The sequence below is a fragment of the Malus sylvestris genome, chromosome 1 (assembly GCF_916048215.2).
Source record: "Malus sylvestris chromosome 1, drMalSylv7.2, whole genome shotgun sequence".
Taxonomy (NCBI): domain Eukaryota; kingdom Viridiplantae; phylum Streptophyta; class Magnoliopsida; order Rosales; family Rosaceae; genus Malus; species Malus sylvestris.
In genome coordinates, this window is record NC_062260.1 from 6052602 (window position 1) to 6073103 (window position 20502).

Here is a 20502-nt window from a genome sequence, read left to right on the forward strand (position 1 = left end):
ATGCAGTTTCTACCTTCCAGCACAGTTGATTTATTTCTTTATTCTCAATGAAGATTCAAAAAGTTACTCATAAGCCTGGCTCAACTGCTGTCCACAACAATTGCTAAAGGGTTTGCTCTCAAGTGCGAGAGAATAAACTAATTGCTCTCCAGTGCGAAAGGGTAAACCAATTCCCCGACACCCATATGGGTCTGCTCTCTAGTGCGAGAGGATAAACTAATTGCTCTCCAGTGCGAGAAGGTAAACTAATTCCCTGACACCCACATGGGTCTACTATCCAGTGCAAGAAGATAAACTAATTGCTTTCCAGTGCGAGAGGGTAAACCAATTCCCCGACACCTGTATGGGTCTGCTCTCCAGTGCGAGAGGATAAACTAATTGCTCTCTAGTGCGAGAGGGTAAACTAATTCCCCGACACCCATATGGGTCTACTTTCCAGTACGAGAGGATAAACTAATTGCTCTCCAGTGCGAGAGGGTAAACCAATTCCCCGACACCCGTATGGGTCTGCTCTCCAGTGTGAGAGGATAAACTAATTGCTCTCCAGTGCGAGAGGGTAAAATAATTCCCCAACACCCATATAGGTCTACTCTCCAGTGTGAGAGGATAAACTAATTGCTCTCCAGCGCGAAAGGGTAAACTAATTGCTCTCTAGTGCGAGAGGGTAAACTAATTACTCTCCAGTGCGAGAGGGTAAACTAATTGCTCTCTAGCGTGAGAGAGTAAACTAATTGCTCTCCAGTGCGAGAGGGTAAACTAATTCCCCGACACCTATACGGGTAAACTCTCAAGTGTGAGAAAGCCACATATCTTAAAAGATCGAATGCTTGAAGATCAACTAGGCAGTAAATGGTCAGGGGGCAGCAGCCACTTTTGCACTTAACAGTTCACTCATCCTACACTTCATCTTCAACAGTTCCGATCTTGGTATCTTTATCCTTAACTATTCCATCTACGACAGTTGAGAAATCAAACTCAAGCAGTTTCCTTATTTTTGGCAAGCAGCCCAGACATGGCAGCCTAAACCGTTGCCCATGCCACGCTACTTCCTCGGCCCATGCCGAGCGAATCCTTGGCTTCAATCAAGCCGAGCAACACAAGTAATGGCCTCTGCCACACCACCTCCTTGGCCCATGACAAGCCAAGTCCTGGCCCCTGCTAGTTGACGTGCCGCACCATCCCTACAGCTGCCCAGTGACAGCACCTCCCAAGAAGAAGATAAGGAGAATTAAGTTTTCCTTACATCTGTGCGGCGTGGAGAAGACAAAGAAAGCGATGAAAGATGGTCCTTTGCACGGGCAAGTGTAGAAGATTGCTAGGGGAGGGGGAACAAATATCCTCTAAGCTTTCTCTCTCTTGTAGGGTGGAATAAATCGCTCTCCAAAGTTGATTTAATAACCCACTTACGGTGGACTTAAATAGGCTTTGAGAGAAATTTATTTCCCTTTCCTAGAAGGATCTAATTTCATATTAAAGAGGGAATCTACATCAAAATAGAAAGCAGTCCTAAGTTTCCTAGAGCAAGAAGATATCTGCACCTGATGCCCTTTCCTATGAGCAGCCCAGCAGGTGTGGGAGCATTTGTAGAGCCAAAAAATAATCAAGAGGCGACATGTGGATTTTTAGGTGAAGAGGACAAAATTACCCTCGAGACACACCGGTTTTCTACACTCGAGCAGCGGAGAATCATCCATCAACCAAGTCAAGAGTGCCCAAAATAGGTAACAAGTTCAAATTTATCTCATCCTTCTTTACTCCATATCATCTACAAGGAAATCATTTCATAACCTTCAAAACCTTCCATATAAATTAAATTAATTAGGCTAATTAATTGATTAATTCCTAATTAATCCATTAATCACCATTACACCCCCAATGCTCTATAAATAGCACTCCATTTTTTTGAAAGACTTAGTCCACACTCTTGCAAAACTCCAAAAACTCACTAAACATTTTTCTCTCTAAGTTCTAACTTTGGCATCAGAGGTTCTTCGGCCAAAATCCCCCCATTCATCGTGGGTGCGTGAGGCTCTTGGTCTTGACCTGAAGATGTTAATTGTTTTGTAGGTGCAATATTGTCCAAGATCAAGGAGAAAGAAATTTGCATCCACACCGCTTACAACCGCTTTGGTGAAAAGATTATTTTTTGTTATGAATATTGCTCAAAACTTTGCACTCTCCAACATAAAAACAACCGCTTCGATTGAACTTTGGAATCTTTTAAATTTCGGCCCTCTTGGCTTCGCCACTGCTAACCATCCTCTTGTCATAAACCGATGCGATATGGAGGAATCTTTCGAGTCGCACGCATTGAACATTTAAAAAAAATTCTGGTTTTCCTGGCTTTTGGTCCTTCTATCTTTCACGTCAAATCGAATCAAATCATCCATGGCATTCTAGAGGGAGGCAGATTGTCTACCCTCCAGTTATGATGCCCCTCCCATCCCCTTCTATTTGTGTGGTCACGGTTAAGCCACGTCAAGATTTTATATTCTTATTGCTTTTTATCTTATTATCTCTATAAAAAAAATCAATATAAACAGTTGAAGTGGCATAACACCGTACAAATAGGAGGGTATGGAAAGGTCATCATAACAGGAGGGCAGACAATTTGCTTTCGTTCTGGAGGCAGCTCTTGAACAAAGCTTTAGGAGGAGGAAGGGGAGAAGCTAAGGCCAAGATTGCTGACTACCACCATTGTTACCGCAGGTCGTCTCTCTACCACTACGGTCCCTTCTTCTGCTGCTGGTGGTTTTGATGAACCGTTGCTGCCACCCTTCGATTACGAGCCTCAGCCTTACAATGGACCTCTAGCCGATCAAGTATTCCAGAAGCGAAACAAGTTTCTGGGTCCTTCCCTTTCCATTATTATAAGAATCCTGTATGCATGTATGTTTGTTTGTTTGTTTGTTTGTTTTCTCTACGGATTTTAGATTTCGGATTTGGGTTTTTAAATTCCTTCATTCGGGATTTGAAATTATTTCCATTTCTCGTTGTGTGCTCAGCTCCATATTGTTGAAGGAAGATGCAATATTTGTTCGACGAGAATGGCAGGCGGTGTCTTGACGCTTTCGCCGGGATAGTAACCGTTTCTTGTGGACATTGTCATCCAGATGTTTTGAATGCTATCGTAGAACAGAGCAGGCTTCTACAGCGTGCCACAACCATTTACTTACATCACACGAGGCATTAGCTTCCAAAATGCCTGGAAATTTAAAGTTGTGTTGTTCAATTACTCACTCATCTCAAGCAGTGCGATCGTTAAATAACTAACCTTGGTTTTATTATAATTGGAAACATGTGCTTCATTATTGGCATCTTCGTCGAACTTCTAGGATGCTTGTGCAATCCATTTTGTGTGCTTCATTATCACCTTTTTCTTGTCTCCAACTACTAAATAGATAGACGGTTATAAAATGCAGGTTGTTTACTTTGTGAATTCTGGGACAGAAGCAAATGAATTAGCAATGCTGATGGCTTGTCTATACAGTGGTAGTCTCGATATGATTTCGTTGAGAAATGCATATCATGGGGGAAGTTCGAACACAATTGGTTTGACGGCTTTAAACACATGGAAGTATCCAATTCCACAGGTTTGTTCCTTCTTCTTCTTGTTCCATCTCCAAGCATGCTCTTTTTAGAATACATCTAAATTTTATATGCTATTGTTAGTTCTACGTAGAACCTGGGAATAACTAAAGTTTTGTTCGAGGAGGTAGGGAAGGGGTTTCGGTTAAGTTAACCAGTTTATCAAATTTGAATTGGATTCTGATTATGAAAACATGTATGTCCTTAGTATTCCAACAGCTGTTACCTGCGACTTGTGTGTATGCTGTTCAATCTGGTCTCGTGATGTACACCTGGAGTTATCCATGAATTTTTTTCATCTTTCTGACATATTTTGTTGCTTTTCAGGCGCAACATCTCAAAATAAAATTCTATAAAATGCGATTAAAACTATATCTGAGTTTAAATCTTTTCCCCATTCTTATTCAAATAACAGTTGCAAATATTCACAGTGGATAATGTCTTATGACTGAAAAAACTTACTAGTCTATGATTAGATTGTGTGTAAATTTTCTAACATATACTTATGCCATGCACTGGGTACGACCCTCGATACTTATGCCATGCACACATTCGTCAATCTGTCCACTTTCTGAGTCTTCATTATTTGGCTCCCTACTATGTTACCCAATTTAAACTATATAATACATCATGCCATTCATCACGTTGTAAATCCAGATCTTTGGCTCTGATGCCAACAGTTATGCTAAAGATGTACAAGATCACATTGACTATGGAACTTCAGGAAAAGTTGCTGGGTTTATATCTGAAACAATACAGGTCAGTACTTACTGTTGTTTTTAATGTGGCAAAAAATTGATACATAGAATGCTGTGTGATGAGAAAGTTGTTCGCGTCAGGAATTTCCGTCGGGGATGTTTCCTGGCCGACGAGCACACAGCTCCCTTGGAGGTTGGCGCCGGTTGAGGGCTGCTGTCGGGCTTCTGCTTCACTATTGGGCGTTGTCGGGCAAGTCACGTCGGGCAAGACTCGTCGGGCAAGGTTCGTCGGGCAAGGCTGAAAGAGAAAGACAGCGTTAACTTTGAGAGGTGCCTTTGTGGGGCCTTAGGTGTAGGCCTTGAGGCTCACAATCAAGGTTAACATTTAGGTGCTCAGGCGTGCCACTGCCATCTTTAGCATGGCAGATGTAAAATGGATGTCGCGTTTTAGTTGCATATATGTATGTATCCAAGAAACCGTGTTAGTTATAACAGGTGCCTTTGTGAGGCCTTAGGTGTAGGCCTTGAGGCTTCCCATCAATAACTAAACCGGTGCTCGAACACATCGTATTTGTTCTCGTGATTGCCGGAGTTTTCTAACTATTATACTTCTGATTACCCGAGTCCAAGAAGTAGAATGAACCCAAATAGGTGCCTTCGTGGGGCCTTAGGTGTAGGCCTTGAGGCTTCCCATCAGAGTTCATTCTTATACTTCGACTCTTTAGATCGCAGAACAGAATGAATCCAAATTGATGCCTTTGTGGGGCCTTAGGTGTAGGCCTTGAGGCTTTCCATTAGAATCCATTCCATGCTCAAGCGTTTTATGGTAATCATGATATAATAGAAAGAAAACTAGAGGGTAGGTTGATTACTTGCGCCCCAAGTAACTTCGGACTTCTCGTTTATCAAGGACTGTCGTGGATGGGTTAAGTCCACATAAGGTTCTTTTTTATGCCTTGAGGCCAAGGACTTTTAACTGATCAGATTTACATGCCCGAGGGCTTAGGACTTGGATCTGGTTTGAACACTGACGATATATTCAAATTGGATTCAAGTACTGAGAAAGCCTTTTAATAGTGATATTGCTAGAAATAACTTGCATATAACTGGAAGTATACAACATATTGAAAAGACAAAAACAAAGCAAAGAAGGTTGGGCAAGGTTAAACCTTATCGGGTAAGGTTGCTCGTCTTGCAGGTTCCTATCTTTGTAGTTTTTTCAAAGGTCTGAAAGCTTAGAGGGATAGAGAGAGAGAGATTACAAAAGATGAATCGATACTACAGCAAGGTTGAACAAGGTAGCAGAGCTATTACAAAGGGTTGAAGAGAGGGTTATCCCGAAAGGGATGAAGGCTGACTACAGCTTTGTTTTGAAGGCAAATCTGGCTTTGAGCAGAGTTTGTGCTTGCATTTGTTTGTTTGATTGAGTGTCCTTATTCCTGGTTTTCCTTTCTTCTTATATAGACAATTCGGCTTGGTTTTCTGTAGCAGCAGCCTTGCCCGAATGTGGTGTGAGGATGATGACTCATCAACTATTTTACATGTGATGCCACCGTAAAGTGCTTTATGGGCTGTGTAGCTGATCAGTCCACACCACTTGGCTTTTAGGTAGGTAAGCAAGTGGTCTTCATGAGCTGCACTAAGTTAGAAAAGGCCATTTCTTCCTTCTGGGTTTTGACTGGGCTTCGGCTATCTTCCCTTTCGGGCCTCCTTTTGGGCTAGCTCCTTTCTTGAGCCCAAAGTTCAAGTTTTGATCCAAACAGTGCCCCCTTCAATTAATATTTAGCCTGGAATTCCAGGCGCCAATATTGATTGAAATAGGCTCTTTATAAAACCCACGAACCCCTTGCGGTTGAACTCCTCAATCCCCTGTGTTCACAACAAGAAATCCTTCTCTAAGGTTTCGCCCTCGTCATCTTCCTCGGTATTCCCTTCTCGAACTTCCTCAAATGACTGCGGAATCTAGTCAAACCCAACCCTCTTACGAATCTGGCGAAGGAATCGCCACTCTGCGTCGTTTACTCAATGGGCTGCATCGCCCTCGGGCAGGTCTGCATTCCGAGCTTTTCTTTGAGGCGCATGGGGTATAATCATTGGGTCCCGCCTGGATTTCTCGGATCCCTTCCGTGGTGGAAAGCAACATGCCTAGAGATAACTGGTTTTCCCCAAATCCCTACTCGGCTAGGTCGGGTATCTCTTCCTCCAAATGGTCATCATATCGTCGAGGCTTTCCTCTGATGAACGATCATGCCTGGGCTCAATGGATTGATGATTTAGAGCCTACTTTTAAGAAGAAATGGATGAATAATGGTATTTATGAGTTAATCATGCTTTCGAAGACCTCTATTATTCGCAAGCCCGAACTGCTTGTTTCTGCCCTCCTTTTCTGGAATTCGGGCACGAATACTTTTGACTTCCGTATGGGCCTCATGTCTCCCACCATTCTTGACATGGCTCAGGTTTTCGGCTTAAGGCCCTTGGGCAGGATAGTGGACGTTACTCAAGACTGGGTTCCATCCTCTACCACTGGAAGCTCAAGTTCATCTGCTGCCTTCCTCTCTTTGAACTATAACTCTGCAACTTTCAAGAGTTATGGGACCTCCTTCAAAGGATTCATCCCCTTCGTAAAGGAGAATTTTAGGGTGGGCTCACCTCGAGTTGATAAAGATCAGGAGCACATGTATTTCCTCTTATACTGGCTCAACAAGCACATCTTCCCTAACAAATCTAAAGGGGTGAGGGTTGAATGGATCCCCTTAGTAGAAGCTCTTCACAACTTTGATGACGTAGCTACAGGTCCATTCCTCCTTTCCTATCTTTATCATCTTCTTTTCGAAATGACTCAAGGCGAGCCATTTGAGACCAACTTGAATGGACCTATATAGATGATACAAATTTGGCTTCAATGGTACTTCCCGGAATTTCGGGCTGCTAATGTGGAGTTCCCGGAGGGTGTGGCCCCTGCCCGAATCCTGGCTGAAGCTGCCCCTATAGATCATTCCACCTTTGCCTGCTTCTATTTCTTCAGAGTTTGTAAGACTCGATCTGATTTAGAATGGGGCGCGTCGGTCTTGAGAAGATATCCTTGGTTTTCTGACCAAGTCTTTCAAGATGCCCTTGGCGAAGATGCTACCCCCTTTTGCAGGGAGAAATTTATTAGTTGCATTCAACCGAGAGACCTGGCCTGGGGAGTTCGAGGCAATAGATATGACCGAGGATTAGAAGTGTACCACCCTAACTTCTGCAGCAGGCAGTTAGGATTTAGACAGGCCATTCCTGTCCCGTTCTTCGATTCTGTCCATTATGGCACTTCATTCCGGTTACCAACTCCATCTGAAGTGACATTTCGAGTTGCCCGACGCAGTCTTGAAGTAATGAGTCAAGCGGCCCGAAAGTCCATCATTCTCAATTTTGAGTGCACCTCGCTCTTTTCTTCTTGGTGGGAAGACAAATGGACTAAGAAGTATGGAGGAGATTTGAAAGAGACTCACGATCGCCTTTTCAACCAACTTTCACTTAAGTCATACCCTGGCTCGGGCGAACTTAAGAATTGGAACGAGATGATCCAAGAGAAGAATCGATCACTTTTGATAGGTACTTCTCTTTCAATCTGATTTTGCTTCCTTTCTGGAGTCCTTCTATCCTTACTTTTGCTGAATTCTGCAGCTCCAGTGGATGTTGAATCGGAGGTCATTGAATCCGAGGATGACTCTGCTGATGCTGCAATTCTTCATGGAGCTGCCGCAAAGACTGGGAGACGAGAAGCTGGGGAGGGTGCAGATGCTTCAGAATCCTTTGGGGATTCAGGAGCTGAAGAAACACCCGAGGTACTTATTAAAGCACCTAAGCGAAAGAAAGCGGCTGTGATTAAGACTTCAGATCCTGATCCAGTACCTCTACCCAAAACCACACGACCAACTCTTACTAGAAAAAGTAAGAGAGCAAGAACTACCGCTCCTCCTAAGTCATCAGCCCCATCTGCTCCAGTTCCTAAGGCAGGCAGAAAGAAGCAACAATCCTCAAGTGAGCTTCTGTTTTTCTTCATCAAAACTGTTACCTTTCTCCTTTATCTAATTGTCTCCTTTACCGACGAACAGGACCCCAAGCATCTAAAAGACCAATCCTTGCTTCTAAGGAGGAACCACTGAGAGCTGCAATGCTCAAAAAGGCCAAAGAACTGCAAAATACTGCCCTAAAAAAACTTGAGGTATGATTTATATATTTTTCTTTAGGCCTCTTCTTGCTCTCATATAACTCCAAATCTGATTATTTGACTCAGGCCGCAAGAAAGGAAAAGCTCTCTCCGCCCGAAGCCTCTCCACAATTTGCCCGAGAGAAAAGCCTATCTCCTTCCCAGGTCGACCCTTCAGAGGTGCTTTTTCTTCTCTTCTAATTCTTGGATAACTTTCCAATTTCTGGACCTAATGTCTGAATATTTTTAGGCTGGAGCATCTGCTTCCTTGCCTTGTTATGGCCCTCATCTGAGGTCTATGACTTCTTCTACTGCTCTGGACGCAACCCCTTCTTCTCAATTCGATCCATCTATAGGAGTTATGTTGCACTTCGTGGATGAGGACAGTAACTTGGTGAGTCACATATTCCATATTGAACTTCTGTACATTGCTTCCCAACTAACTTTTACTCACGTTCTCTATAGCCTTCTCCGGTATATGAGCCACCTCCTACAATAGTGGTTTTAGATAATGAGCCCATAGTCCCTGAGATCCCTATAGCCTCAAAGGTAGCAATTTCGCGGGTATTTGCTTGCCCGACAGTTGATAAACCTCTTTCTCCTCCTCAAGACCAAACTCAGGTATGGGAGTATTTTCTTCTTGTTCTTTCTCTTACGCTCTATTTACTGACAATTACTGCTATCTTTGGGTACCTCTAGGGCACTGGTACAGGTTCAGGTGCAGCTCATCACTCTCCTGCTGGTGGTGAGAAATTTTCCCGCCAACCAGGAATTAGTCCTCTTCCTATTGAAACCCCGGGGCTGAGTCAGGTACATTTCATCTCTCCAAATCCTCTTTTGCCTCAAACTGTATTCAAATTGTCTTGACCTGGTCTTTTGGCTTTCTGCAGCAAGCTCCAAGAGAAACTTCCCCTCCCCATTTAGTCCGTAAATCAAAGCACTCTCATCCTCACTCATCCTCTGAAGGTACTGTGATTCCCCCTTCTGGAATTAAGCAGATCGGGCAGGAAGAAATTGCCCCCTCAATGGGCATTCCTCCATTAGAGAAAGCTGCAGTGCAGGATCCTCCTCATTCCGCATCTCCAAACCCTGCTAAGATGCCCACATTTTTTGAAGCACTTGGACGGCTTGAGACACGGTTGAAATCTTCAAAACATTCTTCAGCCACCCCCATTTCTTCAGAGCAACAACGAGTCCTTCAGGAATGGGCAAAGAAAGATTTCACCGCTTCATTCAGCCTGAAGGCTCTTTGTGATTTTGAAAAGATCATAACTGAGTCTTTCAAAGCCGGTCGGCTATCAAAACCTCAACATGATTCTTTTCTATCTTTCTTTGAGAACCTGAGAGCCCTTAGGGAACAATACCAGAGAGTGGACAGACAGGCTAATCGGGCAAAAGGCTTTATGGAGAAAGAATCAAGCACCTCTGCCCAAGTTGATCGGTTGATGGAAGAAAGCTTGCAGACAATAGAAAGGGTCAGAGTTGTTACTTCTAAAATCCAACAGCTGGAGAAGCAATTGGTTGCTCTTAAAGCAGAACAAGCAACTCTTCTAGATACCCTTGAAAATCAAATTGAGGGAGTGGATAAGTCAAATTCGGAGCTAGAGCGTGCCCGGTCTCAACTTGTAAATAACCATACTATTTTGGCCGAACCCAGTAGGATATTTGCCATTATGAAAACATATCATTCTCGAATAATCACCCTATGTGAAGATGTAAATTTTTTAGAATAGGATGATTTGTAACTCTTTTCTTATTGGAATGAATATGTAATTTGCTTCCTACTCTGCTCTTTGGTACTGTTTTGAATTTACTTTGGGCAGCTCTTTGCCCCCCTTATTTGCTTTCTTCTTCCTCCCCTGATAACACTAATCTTAGGACCTGATCTTGGTCCCTTGATCCCCTTCATGGCACTTTATTCATGCAGAGGTGTTGGGACACCCTGGGCCCTTTCCTTTCCCTGCAGTACCAAATGGTGACCCTGGCTCTTGTAAAATGAGGTTGATCATATTGATAGGAGCCTTAGGGAAAGGGTTAGTATCTACCATCATACTGGCTTGGGGCGAGTCGAGTAACAGCTTTCCCTTCACTATAAGATCTTGTATCCAATCTCTAAACTGGACACAATTAACTATGGAATGGTTGAAGGTATAGTGCACCTTACAATACTTTTTCCCCCTGAGTTCTTCCAGCTTGGGCATTTTTTTGGCATTGTCGGGCAAGATTACTCTTGCCCGTACCAGTTCTTCGTAGATCTCAAGTGCCTTGGATAGATCGAATGAATAACTCTGGTACTTGGGTGGTTTTATGGGGACAAAACCACCATCGTTCATTACAACCTTCTGATCCTTGACAGGTTGGACTAGCCCCTTTACCGTCAATGGCTTGAAAGGTGTGGTCATCTCAGCGGCACACACTTCCATGTCCTCTTCATCACAGCCAATCTCATGCTCTGGCCTGGTTTCTCCCACTTCCACACGATGAATTGCAGCCTTATTTTTGTAGAAATGAGGAACTTTGGAAGTGTGCTTCACTTGTTGCTCTTCTTGCAACAGCCTCTCATACTTCGTGGCAGCAATTACCAATTCTTGCAGCTCATTAAACTGTGCATCATAAAATCTTTTCCTCAAAGGTAATTTCAAAGCCCTTTGAGCAATCGATATGAGCTGCGCTTGGTTGACGGGAAATTGGCATCTCATCCTTGTTTTCCTGAACCTCATCATGAAGTCCTCAGTAGACTCATGATCGTATTGTTTGACTTCAACAAGGTTATTGATAGTCAATTCTGGTTCTATTCTGTAGAACTGTTCATGGAAAGCCATCTCCATTTGCCTCCAGTTGGCGATAGAGTTAGGGGGCAATAGAGAATACCACTGAGATGCTAACCCTGCCAATGAATTCCCAAACAACCTCAATTTGTAATTCGGGTTGTCCTCACCCGTGAATGTTGGGAATGCGGGCATAAGTTGAGAGGGAATGGATTTAGCTCGTCAATATATAAAGGATAAGGTTTTTGGTAAGTGATCCTGAACACTGGACGAGCTCGCGGTTGAGCATTTTGAGCAACTGTCCTTCTCAACTCAGCTAATTCCTCCCTCAGCTGCTGAGTAGCTAGAATATCATTATGCCCGAGGAGAGCATATTCGATTTTTGGGCTCCGGTCGTTGCCCGCACTTGCTTCCCTCCTTGGTTCGGGCTTCCTCCAACTAGTTCCTCCACCTTTATTCACCAACGGGGGTGGCCTATAAGGTGGTGGTTTATCTGAAGTAGTGGAGCCCTCCTTTCCGCTAGTATCTCCCATCATAGCTAGCATTCCGTACCTCGTTCTTTCTTGCTCACTTGGCTTCCTGTTATTGAATGATAATAATGGGAAGCTGGGAAGCTCCTTCTCCAGAACTGGCTCCATCACCGGTTGAGTCCCTTCAGGAACTACCTTTTTCTTTCCCCTATCTTTTTCTTCTTCTAGTAGTGGGAATAAGGGAATGATTGGTTCATTTCTCAAAATAACTTGGCTCATCCCACCTCCCTGAGCCCCTTTTGGAGTAGAGAACTCCAAATCAAGTATTCTCTGTAGATTCCCTGTTAGTGTACAGAGCCTACTCACATCTCCCTTAGTTTCCAAGGAGATTCTCTCCATGCTTTTTAGCACTTGGATCATCGTAGCATGTAGTTCTTCATTAGTTCCCTTTCCTTCCGATCTCTCAGATGCGGTTGGGCTTTCTAGGACCACCTGTCCTGATAGGGAGGAAGGGTTTTCTAATTGATCTGCCATTTGTAGAAGACCTTCCTTTGGATTCTTTTTGCCAAGTTGATGGCTTTTCTTTTTGGACATGCAAGATTAAGAAGTTTAATATCCCACCGGGCGTGCCAAAACTATGTTCGCGTCAGGAATTTCCGTCGGGGATGTTTCCTGGCCGACGAGCACACAGCTCCCCTGGAGGTTGGCGCCGGTTGAGGGCTGCTGTCGGGCTTCTGCTTCTCTATCGGGCGTTGTCGGGCAAGTCTCGTCGGGCAAGACTCGTCGGGCAAGGCTGAAAGAGAAGGACTGCGTTAACTTTAAGAGGTGCCTTTGTGGGGACTTAGGTATAGGCCTTGAGGCTCACAATCAAGGTTAACATTTAGGTGCTCAAGCGTGCCACTGCCATCTTTAGCATGGCAGATGTAAAATGGATGTCGCGTTTTAGTTGCATATATGTATGTATCCAAGAAACCGTGTTAGTTATAACAGGTGCCTTTGTGGGGCCTTAGGTGTAGGCCTTGAGGCTTCCCATCAATAACTAAACCGGTGCTCGAACACATCATATTTGTTCTCGTGATTGCCGGAGTTTTCTAACTATTATACTTTTGATTACCTGAGTCCAAGAAGTAGAATGAACCCAAATAGGTGCCTTCGTGGGGCCTTAGGTGTAGGCCTTGAGGCTTCCCATCAGAGTTCATTCTTATACTTCGACTCTTTAGATCGCAGAACGGAATGAATCCAAATGGATGCCTTTGTGGGGCCTTAGGTGTAGGCCTTGAGGCTTTCCATTAGAATCCAATCCATGCTCAAGCGTTCTATGGTAATCATGATATAATAGGAAGAAAACTAGAGGGTAGGTTGATTACTTGCGCCCCAAGTAACTTCGGACTTCTCTATTATCAAGGACTGTCGTGGACGGGTTAAGTCCACATAAGGTTCTTTTTTATGCCTTGAGGCCAAGGACTTTTAACTAATCAGATTTACATGCCCGAGGGCTTAGGACTTGGATCTGGTTTGAACACTGACGATATATTCAAATCGGATTCAAGTACTGAGAAAGCCTTTTAATAGTCATATTGCTAGAAATAACTTGCATATAACTCGAAGTATACAACATATTGAAAAGACAAAAACAAAGCGAAGAAGGTCGGGCAAGGTTAAACCTTATTGGGTAAGGTTGCTCGTCTTGCAGGTTCTTATCTTTGTAGTTTTGTCAAAGGTCTGAAAGCTTAGGGGGATAGAGAGAGAGAGATTACAAAAGATGAATCAATACTACAGCAAGGTTGAACAATGTAGCAAAGCTATTATAAAGGGTTGAAGAGAGGGTTATCCCGAGAGGGATGAAGGCTTGTCCCGAAAGGGATGAAGGCTGACTACAGCTTTGTTTTGAAGGCAAATCTGGCTTTGAGCAGAGTTTGTGCTTGCATTTGTTTGTTTGATTGAGTGTCCTTATTCCTGGTTTTCCTTTCTTCTTATATAGACAATTCGGCTTGGTTTTCTGTAGCAGCAGCCTTGCCCAAATGTGGTGTAAGGATGATGACTCATCAACTATTTTACATGCGATGCCATCGTAAAGTGCTTTATGGGCTGTGTAGCTGATCAGTCCACACCACTTGGCCTTTGGGTAGGTAAGCAAGTGGTCTTCATGAGCTGCACTACGTCAGAAAAGGCCCTTTCTGCCTTCTGGGTTTTGACTGGGCTTCGGCTATCTTCCCTTTCGGGCCTCCTTTTGGGCCAGCTCCTTTCTTGAGCCCAAAGTTCAAGTTTTGATCCAAACAAAAGTTAATAATTGATGGAAGTATTTTTTGCTTTATCTAACTTCAAGGAGTTGGAGGAGCAGTTGAACTGGCCCCTGGATATTTAAAACTGGTTTATGACATTGTTTGCAAGGCTGGTGGTGTCTGCATTGCTGATGAAGTACAAACTGGATTTGGCCGCACTGGAAGCCATTATTGGGGCTTTGAAACACAGGATGTCATTCCTGATATAGTTACCATGGCCAAGGTCTTTATATTTCAACTGAGAGTTTGTCTTTTACTATTAAAAGGTTTGCATTATGTTTTTTTTGGTCTATGTCAGTACTATGTGAACTCCGCCTGTGTAAGTTTAACTTACATTGCCGGTCCCAAGCCTGGGTAAAGGAGGAGGGGGAGGGCGTCAGGTAGTCGACAGCCGGCACTCCTCAATTACGTCGAATCCTTATGAAAATGAATCCAGAACGAAATCACGCTAAAGCTAAGGTGTCACCCGTAAGTGGCGCTCTGTGTGGCCCGAGCACAGTGATAAGTGAGCAAGGGTCGCTATATCTCCATCAGCACCCGGATGCAGTGTTAAATGAGTAAGGGGGCCATAGAAACTTATTTTCGAACGACTCCACTCAAAGTTGTTTGGGAGCATATGCTCCTATCAACTTTACACAGGACACACAAAAGAAGTACTTTGATCTTATGGGACGGGGGAGGGTGAAGAAGCTAGGACAGAAGGGTAGAGTCCAAGAGAGTAGAATGCGTTTAGGAACGTGGAATATAGGAACCTTAACGGGAAAATCTATGGAAGTAGTGGAAGTTATGGTGAGGAGAAGGATAAATATTATGTGCCTACAAGAAACTAAGTGGGTTGGTCTTAAGGCAAAGGATCTAGAAAACTTAGGGTTTAAACTTTGGTATTCGGGCACAAATAGAACGAGAAACGGTATTGGCATCATCGTGGACAAGACCTTGACACAAGATGTTGTAGATGTCAAGAGGGTAGGAGATAGAATCATGGCAATCAAGATTGTAATAGGACAAGAACTCATCAATGTGATTAGTGCGTACGCACCTCAAGTAGGGTTAGATACGAGTTCGAAGGAGAAATTTTGGGAAGACCTTGGAGACTTGGTGCAAGGAATTGCCCAGACGGAGAAGTTATTTATAGGAGGAGATTGAAATGGACACGTGGGCAGGGAGACAGGCAACTATGGAGGTTTTCATGGTGGCCATGGTTTTGGGAAGAGAAACGAGGATGGGGAAGCTATCTTGGATTTTGCAATGGTATATGATCTCTTCTTAGCCAACACCTTCTTTAAGAAGAGAGAAGAACATGTGATCACCTACAAGAGTGGATCGTCAAAAACACAAATAGATTTTCTTCTAATGAGGAAAGGGGATCGTATAACTTGTAAGGATTGCAAAGTTATACCGGGAGAGAGCTTGGCTAATCAACATCGCTTGTTGGTGATGGATGTACATATCAAAAGAGTGAGAAAAAAGAACAAGACTTGGAAGTGCCCAAGGACTAGATGGTGGAATCTAAAAGGAGAAAAACAAGTCATTTTCAAAGAGAAAGTAATCACCCAATGTGGGTGGGATAAAGAGGGGGAAGCTAGCCAAAGGTGGGATTCCATGGCTAGTTGTATCCGAAAAGTAGCAAAAGAGGTATTAGGAGAGTCCAAGGGCTTTGCTCCATACCAAAAAGAATCTTGGTGGTGGAATGAGGAGGTACAAACAAAGGTGAAGGCTAAGAATGAATGTTGTAAAGCCTTATACAAGGACAGGACCGATGAAAATGGTGAAAGGTATAGAAGAGCGAAGCAAGAGGCGAAGAAAGCTGTGAGAGAAGCTAAGTTAGCGGCTTATGACGACATGTATAAGTGACTAGATACCAAAGAATGAGAGTTGGATATCTATAAACTAGCTAGAGCAAGGGAAAAGAAGACAAGGGACCTAAACCAAGTGAGGTGCATCAAGGATGAGGATGGAAAGGTTCTTGCTACAGAGAATGCGGTCAAAGACAGATGGAGATGTTATTTTCATAATCTTTTCAATGAAGGACATGAAAGGAGTACTTCTTTAGGGGAGTTGAGTAACTCAGAAGAGTGTAGAAACTACTCATTTTATCTCCGAATCAGGAAGGAAGAAGTGCTTGTAGTTTTGAAGAAGATGAAGCATAGAAAAGCAGTGGGCCCAGACGATATACTGATCGAAGTGTGGAAAGTCTTGGGAGAGATAGGTATAGCATGGTTCACTGACCTTTTCAATAGGATTTTGAAAACGAAGAAGATGCCAAATGAGTGGCGAAAGAGCACTTTGATGCCTATCTACAAGAATAAGGGCGACATACAAAATTGCATGAACTATAGGGGTATTAAGCTAATGAGTCATACAATGAAGCTTTGGGAGAGAGTCATTGAGCATAGATTGAGGCAAGAGACACGGGTTTCGGACAACCAATCCGGGCATGCAGGGCGCTCAACCATGGAGGCAATCTATCTCTTACGAAGATTGATGGAAAGATATAGAGATGGGAAAAAGGATTTACACATGGTCTTTATAGATTTGGAAAATGTTGGAAATGTGCCCTAAAGCCAATCATATGATGATACTTTATGGACATTTCACATGTTAAGCTAATCTAGTTTAACTATAAAGGGCAAAGATTATTGTTTGAGCCGTCTTATATAAATGTTATATGCTTAAACGATAAAGTCCAAGGAATATGTGATTGGGAGAATGCGATCTAATGAAGTTAGATTCATGAGACCATTCTTTCGTAGACACATCCTAAATTTTCCTGATCATAGGATTGTCAATTAGGCATTGACAGTCCGTTAAGATCGGTACGTGCTGTGTCTTCTCTCAGGGAGAGTGACTAGTCTCGAGTCATTGGTGTGTGTGACATCAAGACAAGTACGTAGGTGTTCAATAGAGAATGAGTCCACTGAACACGATCAACGAAGAGTTCTCATATTCATGTCACATAAGAACTGATGGTTGGGATAATGCAAAGTAGTCCTTTGACCTGAGGCATCACAGTTGTCTTGTGGTTAAGTCCTTGATCTTTGATTGTGTCAAAGTCACCCTATCGGGGTGTCCACGGCATGGTTGGGGTTAAGCCACTTAGTCATGGAGGCAAGTGAATGCGCAACAAGGGATCTCTAACCTTCAAATGGTTTGAGGGAGAATACTCTATGATATGATTTAGAACCTCTGGCCAGAGTATGAATGAGATTTAGGAATGCGTTCCAAATCACATTCAAGGAAATCATATAAGCGCACGAATCACATTGGATAGTAGACATGAATAAATAAACTATCAAACCAAACAATGTGGTCAAGAGTATTAGATTAGAGAAAGACCGTATTGCATTTGTAATCCTAAACTGAATAGGTTCTCCACCTCTTCTGATTAGCTTGGGTAACCATGATATACTGCTAGGTGTCACTCATGGTTTGTGGAAGCCCTAAACGTGTGTAATCACTAAAGGAAGAATTGAAAGTAAGTTTCAATTCACAATCGATGTAAAATGGTTTTAATCGCCCACTGCCTCGCTAAAAGGAACCTAATGGATCGTACACCATGTAAGGTGGAGATTGAAGAAACAATGGAGATGAGTAAGAATAATTAAATGGTGTAATTATTTATGGCAAGGATTAATTAATATGTTAATTAATCAAACGAATAAAGTTCGTTAAAGACCTCGGGATAGTTTTGGGCCTCAAGGCCCAATGGGCTTCGAACGTCAAGTCCATTGACTTAAGTTGTATGACAACTTAATTCACAAAGGCCCAATTAGGCCAATAATATCCCATGGCCGGCCATTTGGTTTTGGAGTGGGTTTTGGACTTATTTACAAGTTTGCCACTCCAATGAATTAAGGTATAAATATGACTTTATAGCCAAAATTCATTTAGGGTTTGTTTTGGAGAAAATTGGAGAGAACATGTCTCTCCATTTCTCTCTAAAGAGGCCGGCCCTTGGAGGGTGTATCTAGCCATACTAACTACTCCAAGGTCACTCATTTCTTCTCCAATCTAACCTTGGTGAAGATACTTAGAGGTTCTCAATTTTGGGAACTTGGAGAACCATATTCTTCCATCCAAATCCATGGATCTAAGAAGCAAGGAATGAAGGCCCTCTCTTTGGGTGATTAGCCTTTGCTTATGCAAAGAGGAATCTATAAAGGTATATATTTCTCAACTCACTTTGATTTGAGTTGAGTCTTGGTTCACCAATCTACTAGGCTTTGAATTTTCATGGGTATTGTTTTGTTTTTGAATGCATGCAAGCATGATTCCGCCTTTTAATTGTTAAATGCATGCTATAGATGTTATTCTAATGAACATGTTTTCACAAAATCATCCTTCAAGTGGTATCAGAGCCTAGGTCTAGTAGTTGGTGAATCCTTTTGGGTTTTGTAGTTCATAGTTTGTGATTTAAAAAGTTGTAATATGTTACAAGCTTTATTCTTGTTTCTTTGAATGTAAATTTTGTTAGAAAATTTGGCATCTCAAATGTTGTAGATGTAGTTCATATGAGCATGAATATTGGAGCTAAAATTTGGTGCCATGTTTTTGGGAATTTTCGGCCAAATCCAAAGGGTGGATTTTGGGTTCTTGTTTGACTTGTTAAAAGTGTTTTCAAGTAAATTTTGGAACCCCTATGTACCCTAGTTTGGTTATATGTTATTTCCCTTAAGTTTGAATGGTTTTGGGATGTTTTTGGAGTAAAAATGTTCATGGAAATTTTTTGGGTTTTTCATGAATGTTCTTCATTGTTCTTGACATTTTTCCCAAGAACAAAAAGTTTGGTGTTTTGATTCAAAGTTTTGATTTATTTCATAAAGTTTATGTTTATGTTTTTCAAATGTTTAATTGTGTTGGATATTTGTTTAAATGGTGTAAGAAATGGTGATGGGTGTGTAAGGATTAATTCCCTTTCACACACACCACTTGCATGACATTTATGTCATGCACCACTTGCATGCTTTATGTCTAACTCACAAATCAACACACACATCACTCTAATCCTTCTCCAAAACCGGCCCTCCCACAAGTGGGAGTACTTTTGGGGCTTTTATGCAATTACATAAAGTTTTGATACTTTTGTGTATTTGCACTTTGGCCCAAAAGTTTACGTTTTTACGTTTAGGTCCAAAAACGCTAAAGGACAAATTGTTTTGCTCCTTTAATGAAGTTTTTACATTGTTTAAATTTTGGGTTCTAGTGTAATTACATGAAGTAGTGGACTTTTGTGTTCTTACAAAGTGACCCCAAAAGTTTATGTTTTTGCAATATTGCCCAAAGGTTGTGGTAATTGCATTTTGGCCCAAATTAGGTTGAGAACAAAATTGTTTTGTCTCTTTAAATGAGAATTGGATTTTCATTTCATTTAGCTCCATTTAAATCAATTTTATGGATACAAAAACCAAATGAAAATGTTGCATTCAATTTAATTAGTTAAAGAGTTAATTAATTAAAGGGTGATTATGAACCTAAGCCTATGATAATTGAGCTATGTGAAAGGCCGTTTCAAATTTGTTTGAACCATGGGAATGTGTAGATTAGATTTTGGTTGTAATTTGATTTGATCAAATGTTGTAAAAGAGCATAAGCTCTTCTTTACTTTAAAGTAATTTGATTTATGCAAATGTTGTAATGAGCATAAGCTCACCTTTACTTTGAAGTACTTATTTCTTGCTTTATTTGATATGCATGAAAATGAAGTAGTTGGGTCCAACGCCCCTAAGACAACACGCCTTAATGTGATTAAATGCGTAACTAAAATCAATCATCATCCCTAGACCGAGATTCAACACTAGGCTCGTGTTGAATCTAAACAAAGGTTCATAGTCATCCTAAGGCCCTAAGGCAACTATATAGTCCATCAAATGAATGCAAAGTTTATGTTAGTAGTATCATATACTCTTGCTTTAAAAACTGTTTTATAAGCATAGTGGGAGTATTATATACAACTAAAACAATCAAATGGACCAATAGTTGTAAGAGGACCAAAATTGTTTTAATAAAGATTAAAATAAATATTTATGTGTGATGAGACCTAAAAACCCTCAACCAAACCATTATTAAGTTGATAAGCGTGAGAGTGCTTTGAACACTCTTTCGTGGCCTTCCACCATGGTAGGCTCCGATCGTTTGTGACTCGTACACCAGCTTCACCCTATAATGGGGGAGTACAAAGTGCGTGCTTACACTCAGGAGGAGTTCTATACACATACATGATGAAGTGAGGTAGGCAACGAGTTTAGCCAACATGATATAATTCTAAGGCTATGCTTGAACCCCTACACGAACTAGGCATGGTGGGAATGACTTAACTAAGTGCAATGACGCCAACATGATATAATTCTGAGGCAATCATTCTCTAGAGGCCAAATAAGATGGGTACTTGCAAGAGATGCAAATGAGTAAGTGTACTCTCTCATTATTATTAACGCTAGCCAACATGATATAATTCTGAGGTGGGCTTGGTAGTAGTGAGCCTCCCATACCCTACTAAGAGTTTCA

General features: G+C 42.1%; 1 protein-coding gene and 1 pseudogene across 1 annotated transcript; both read left to right on the plus strand.

Moving 5' to 3' along the window:
• Positions 1–20502, plus strand: part of LOC126606448 (uncharacterized) — a 59248-nt pseudogene that overhangs the window by 17101 nt on the left and 21645 nt on the right.
• On the plus strand, positions 7725–10211 carry LOC126620056 (uncharacterized). The gene is made up of 7 exons (XM_050288525.1): positions 7725–8309; positions 8384–8493; positions 8566–8658; positions 8729–8872; positions 8944–9099; positions 9178–9288; positions 9369–10211. Exons 2-7 carry the CDS (start codon positions 8443–8445, stop codon positions 10209–10211), a joined length of 1398 nt encoding a protein of 465 aa, XP_050144482.1. The 5' UTR covers positions 7725–8309; positions 8384–8442.

What these genes read in the sequence shown, in the direction of transcription:
- LOC126620056 (XM_050288525.1), top strand. Translation starts at nt 8,443, where the DNA reads ATGCTCAAAAAGGCCAAAGAACTGCAAAATACTGCCCTAAAAAAACTT. An exon ending in CTGCCCTAAAAAAACTTGAG is followed by an intron (nt 8,494 to 8,565) that starts GTATGATTTATA and finishes TATTTGACTCAG; the next exon opens with GCCGCAAGAAAGGAAAAGCT. An exon ending in TGGATGAGGACAGTAACTTG is followed by an intron (nt 8,873 to 8,943) that starts GTGAGTCACATA and finishes CGTTCTCTATAG; the next exon opens with CCTTCTCCGGTATATGAGCC.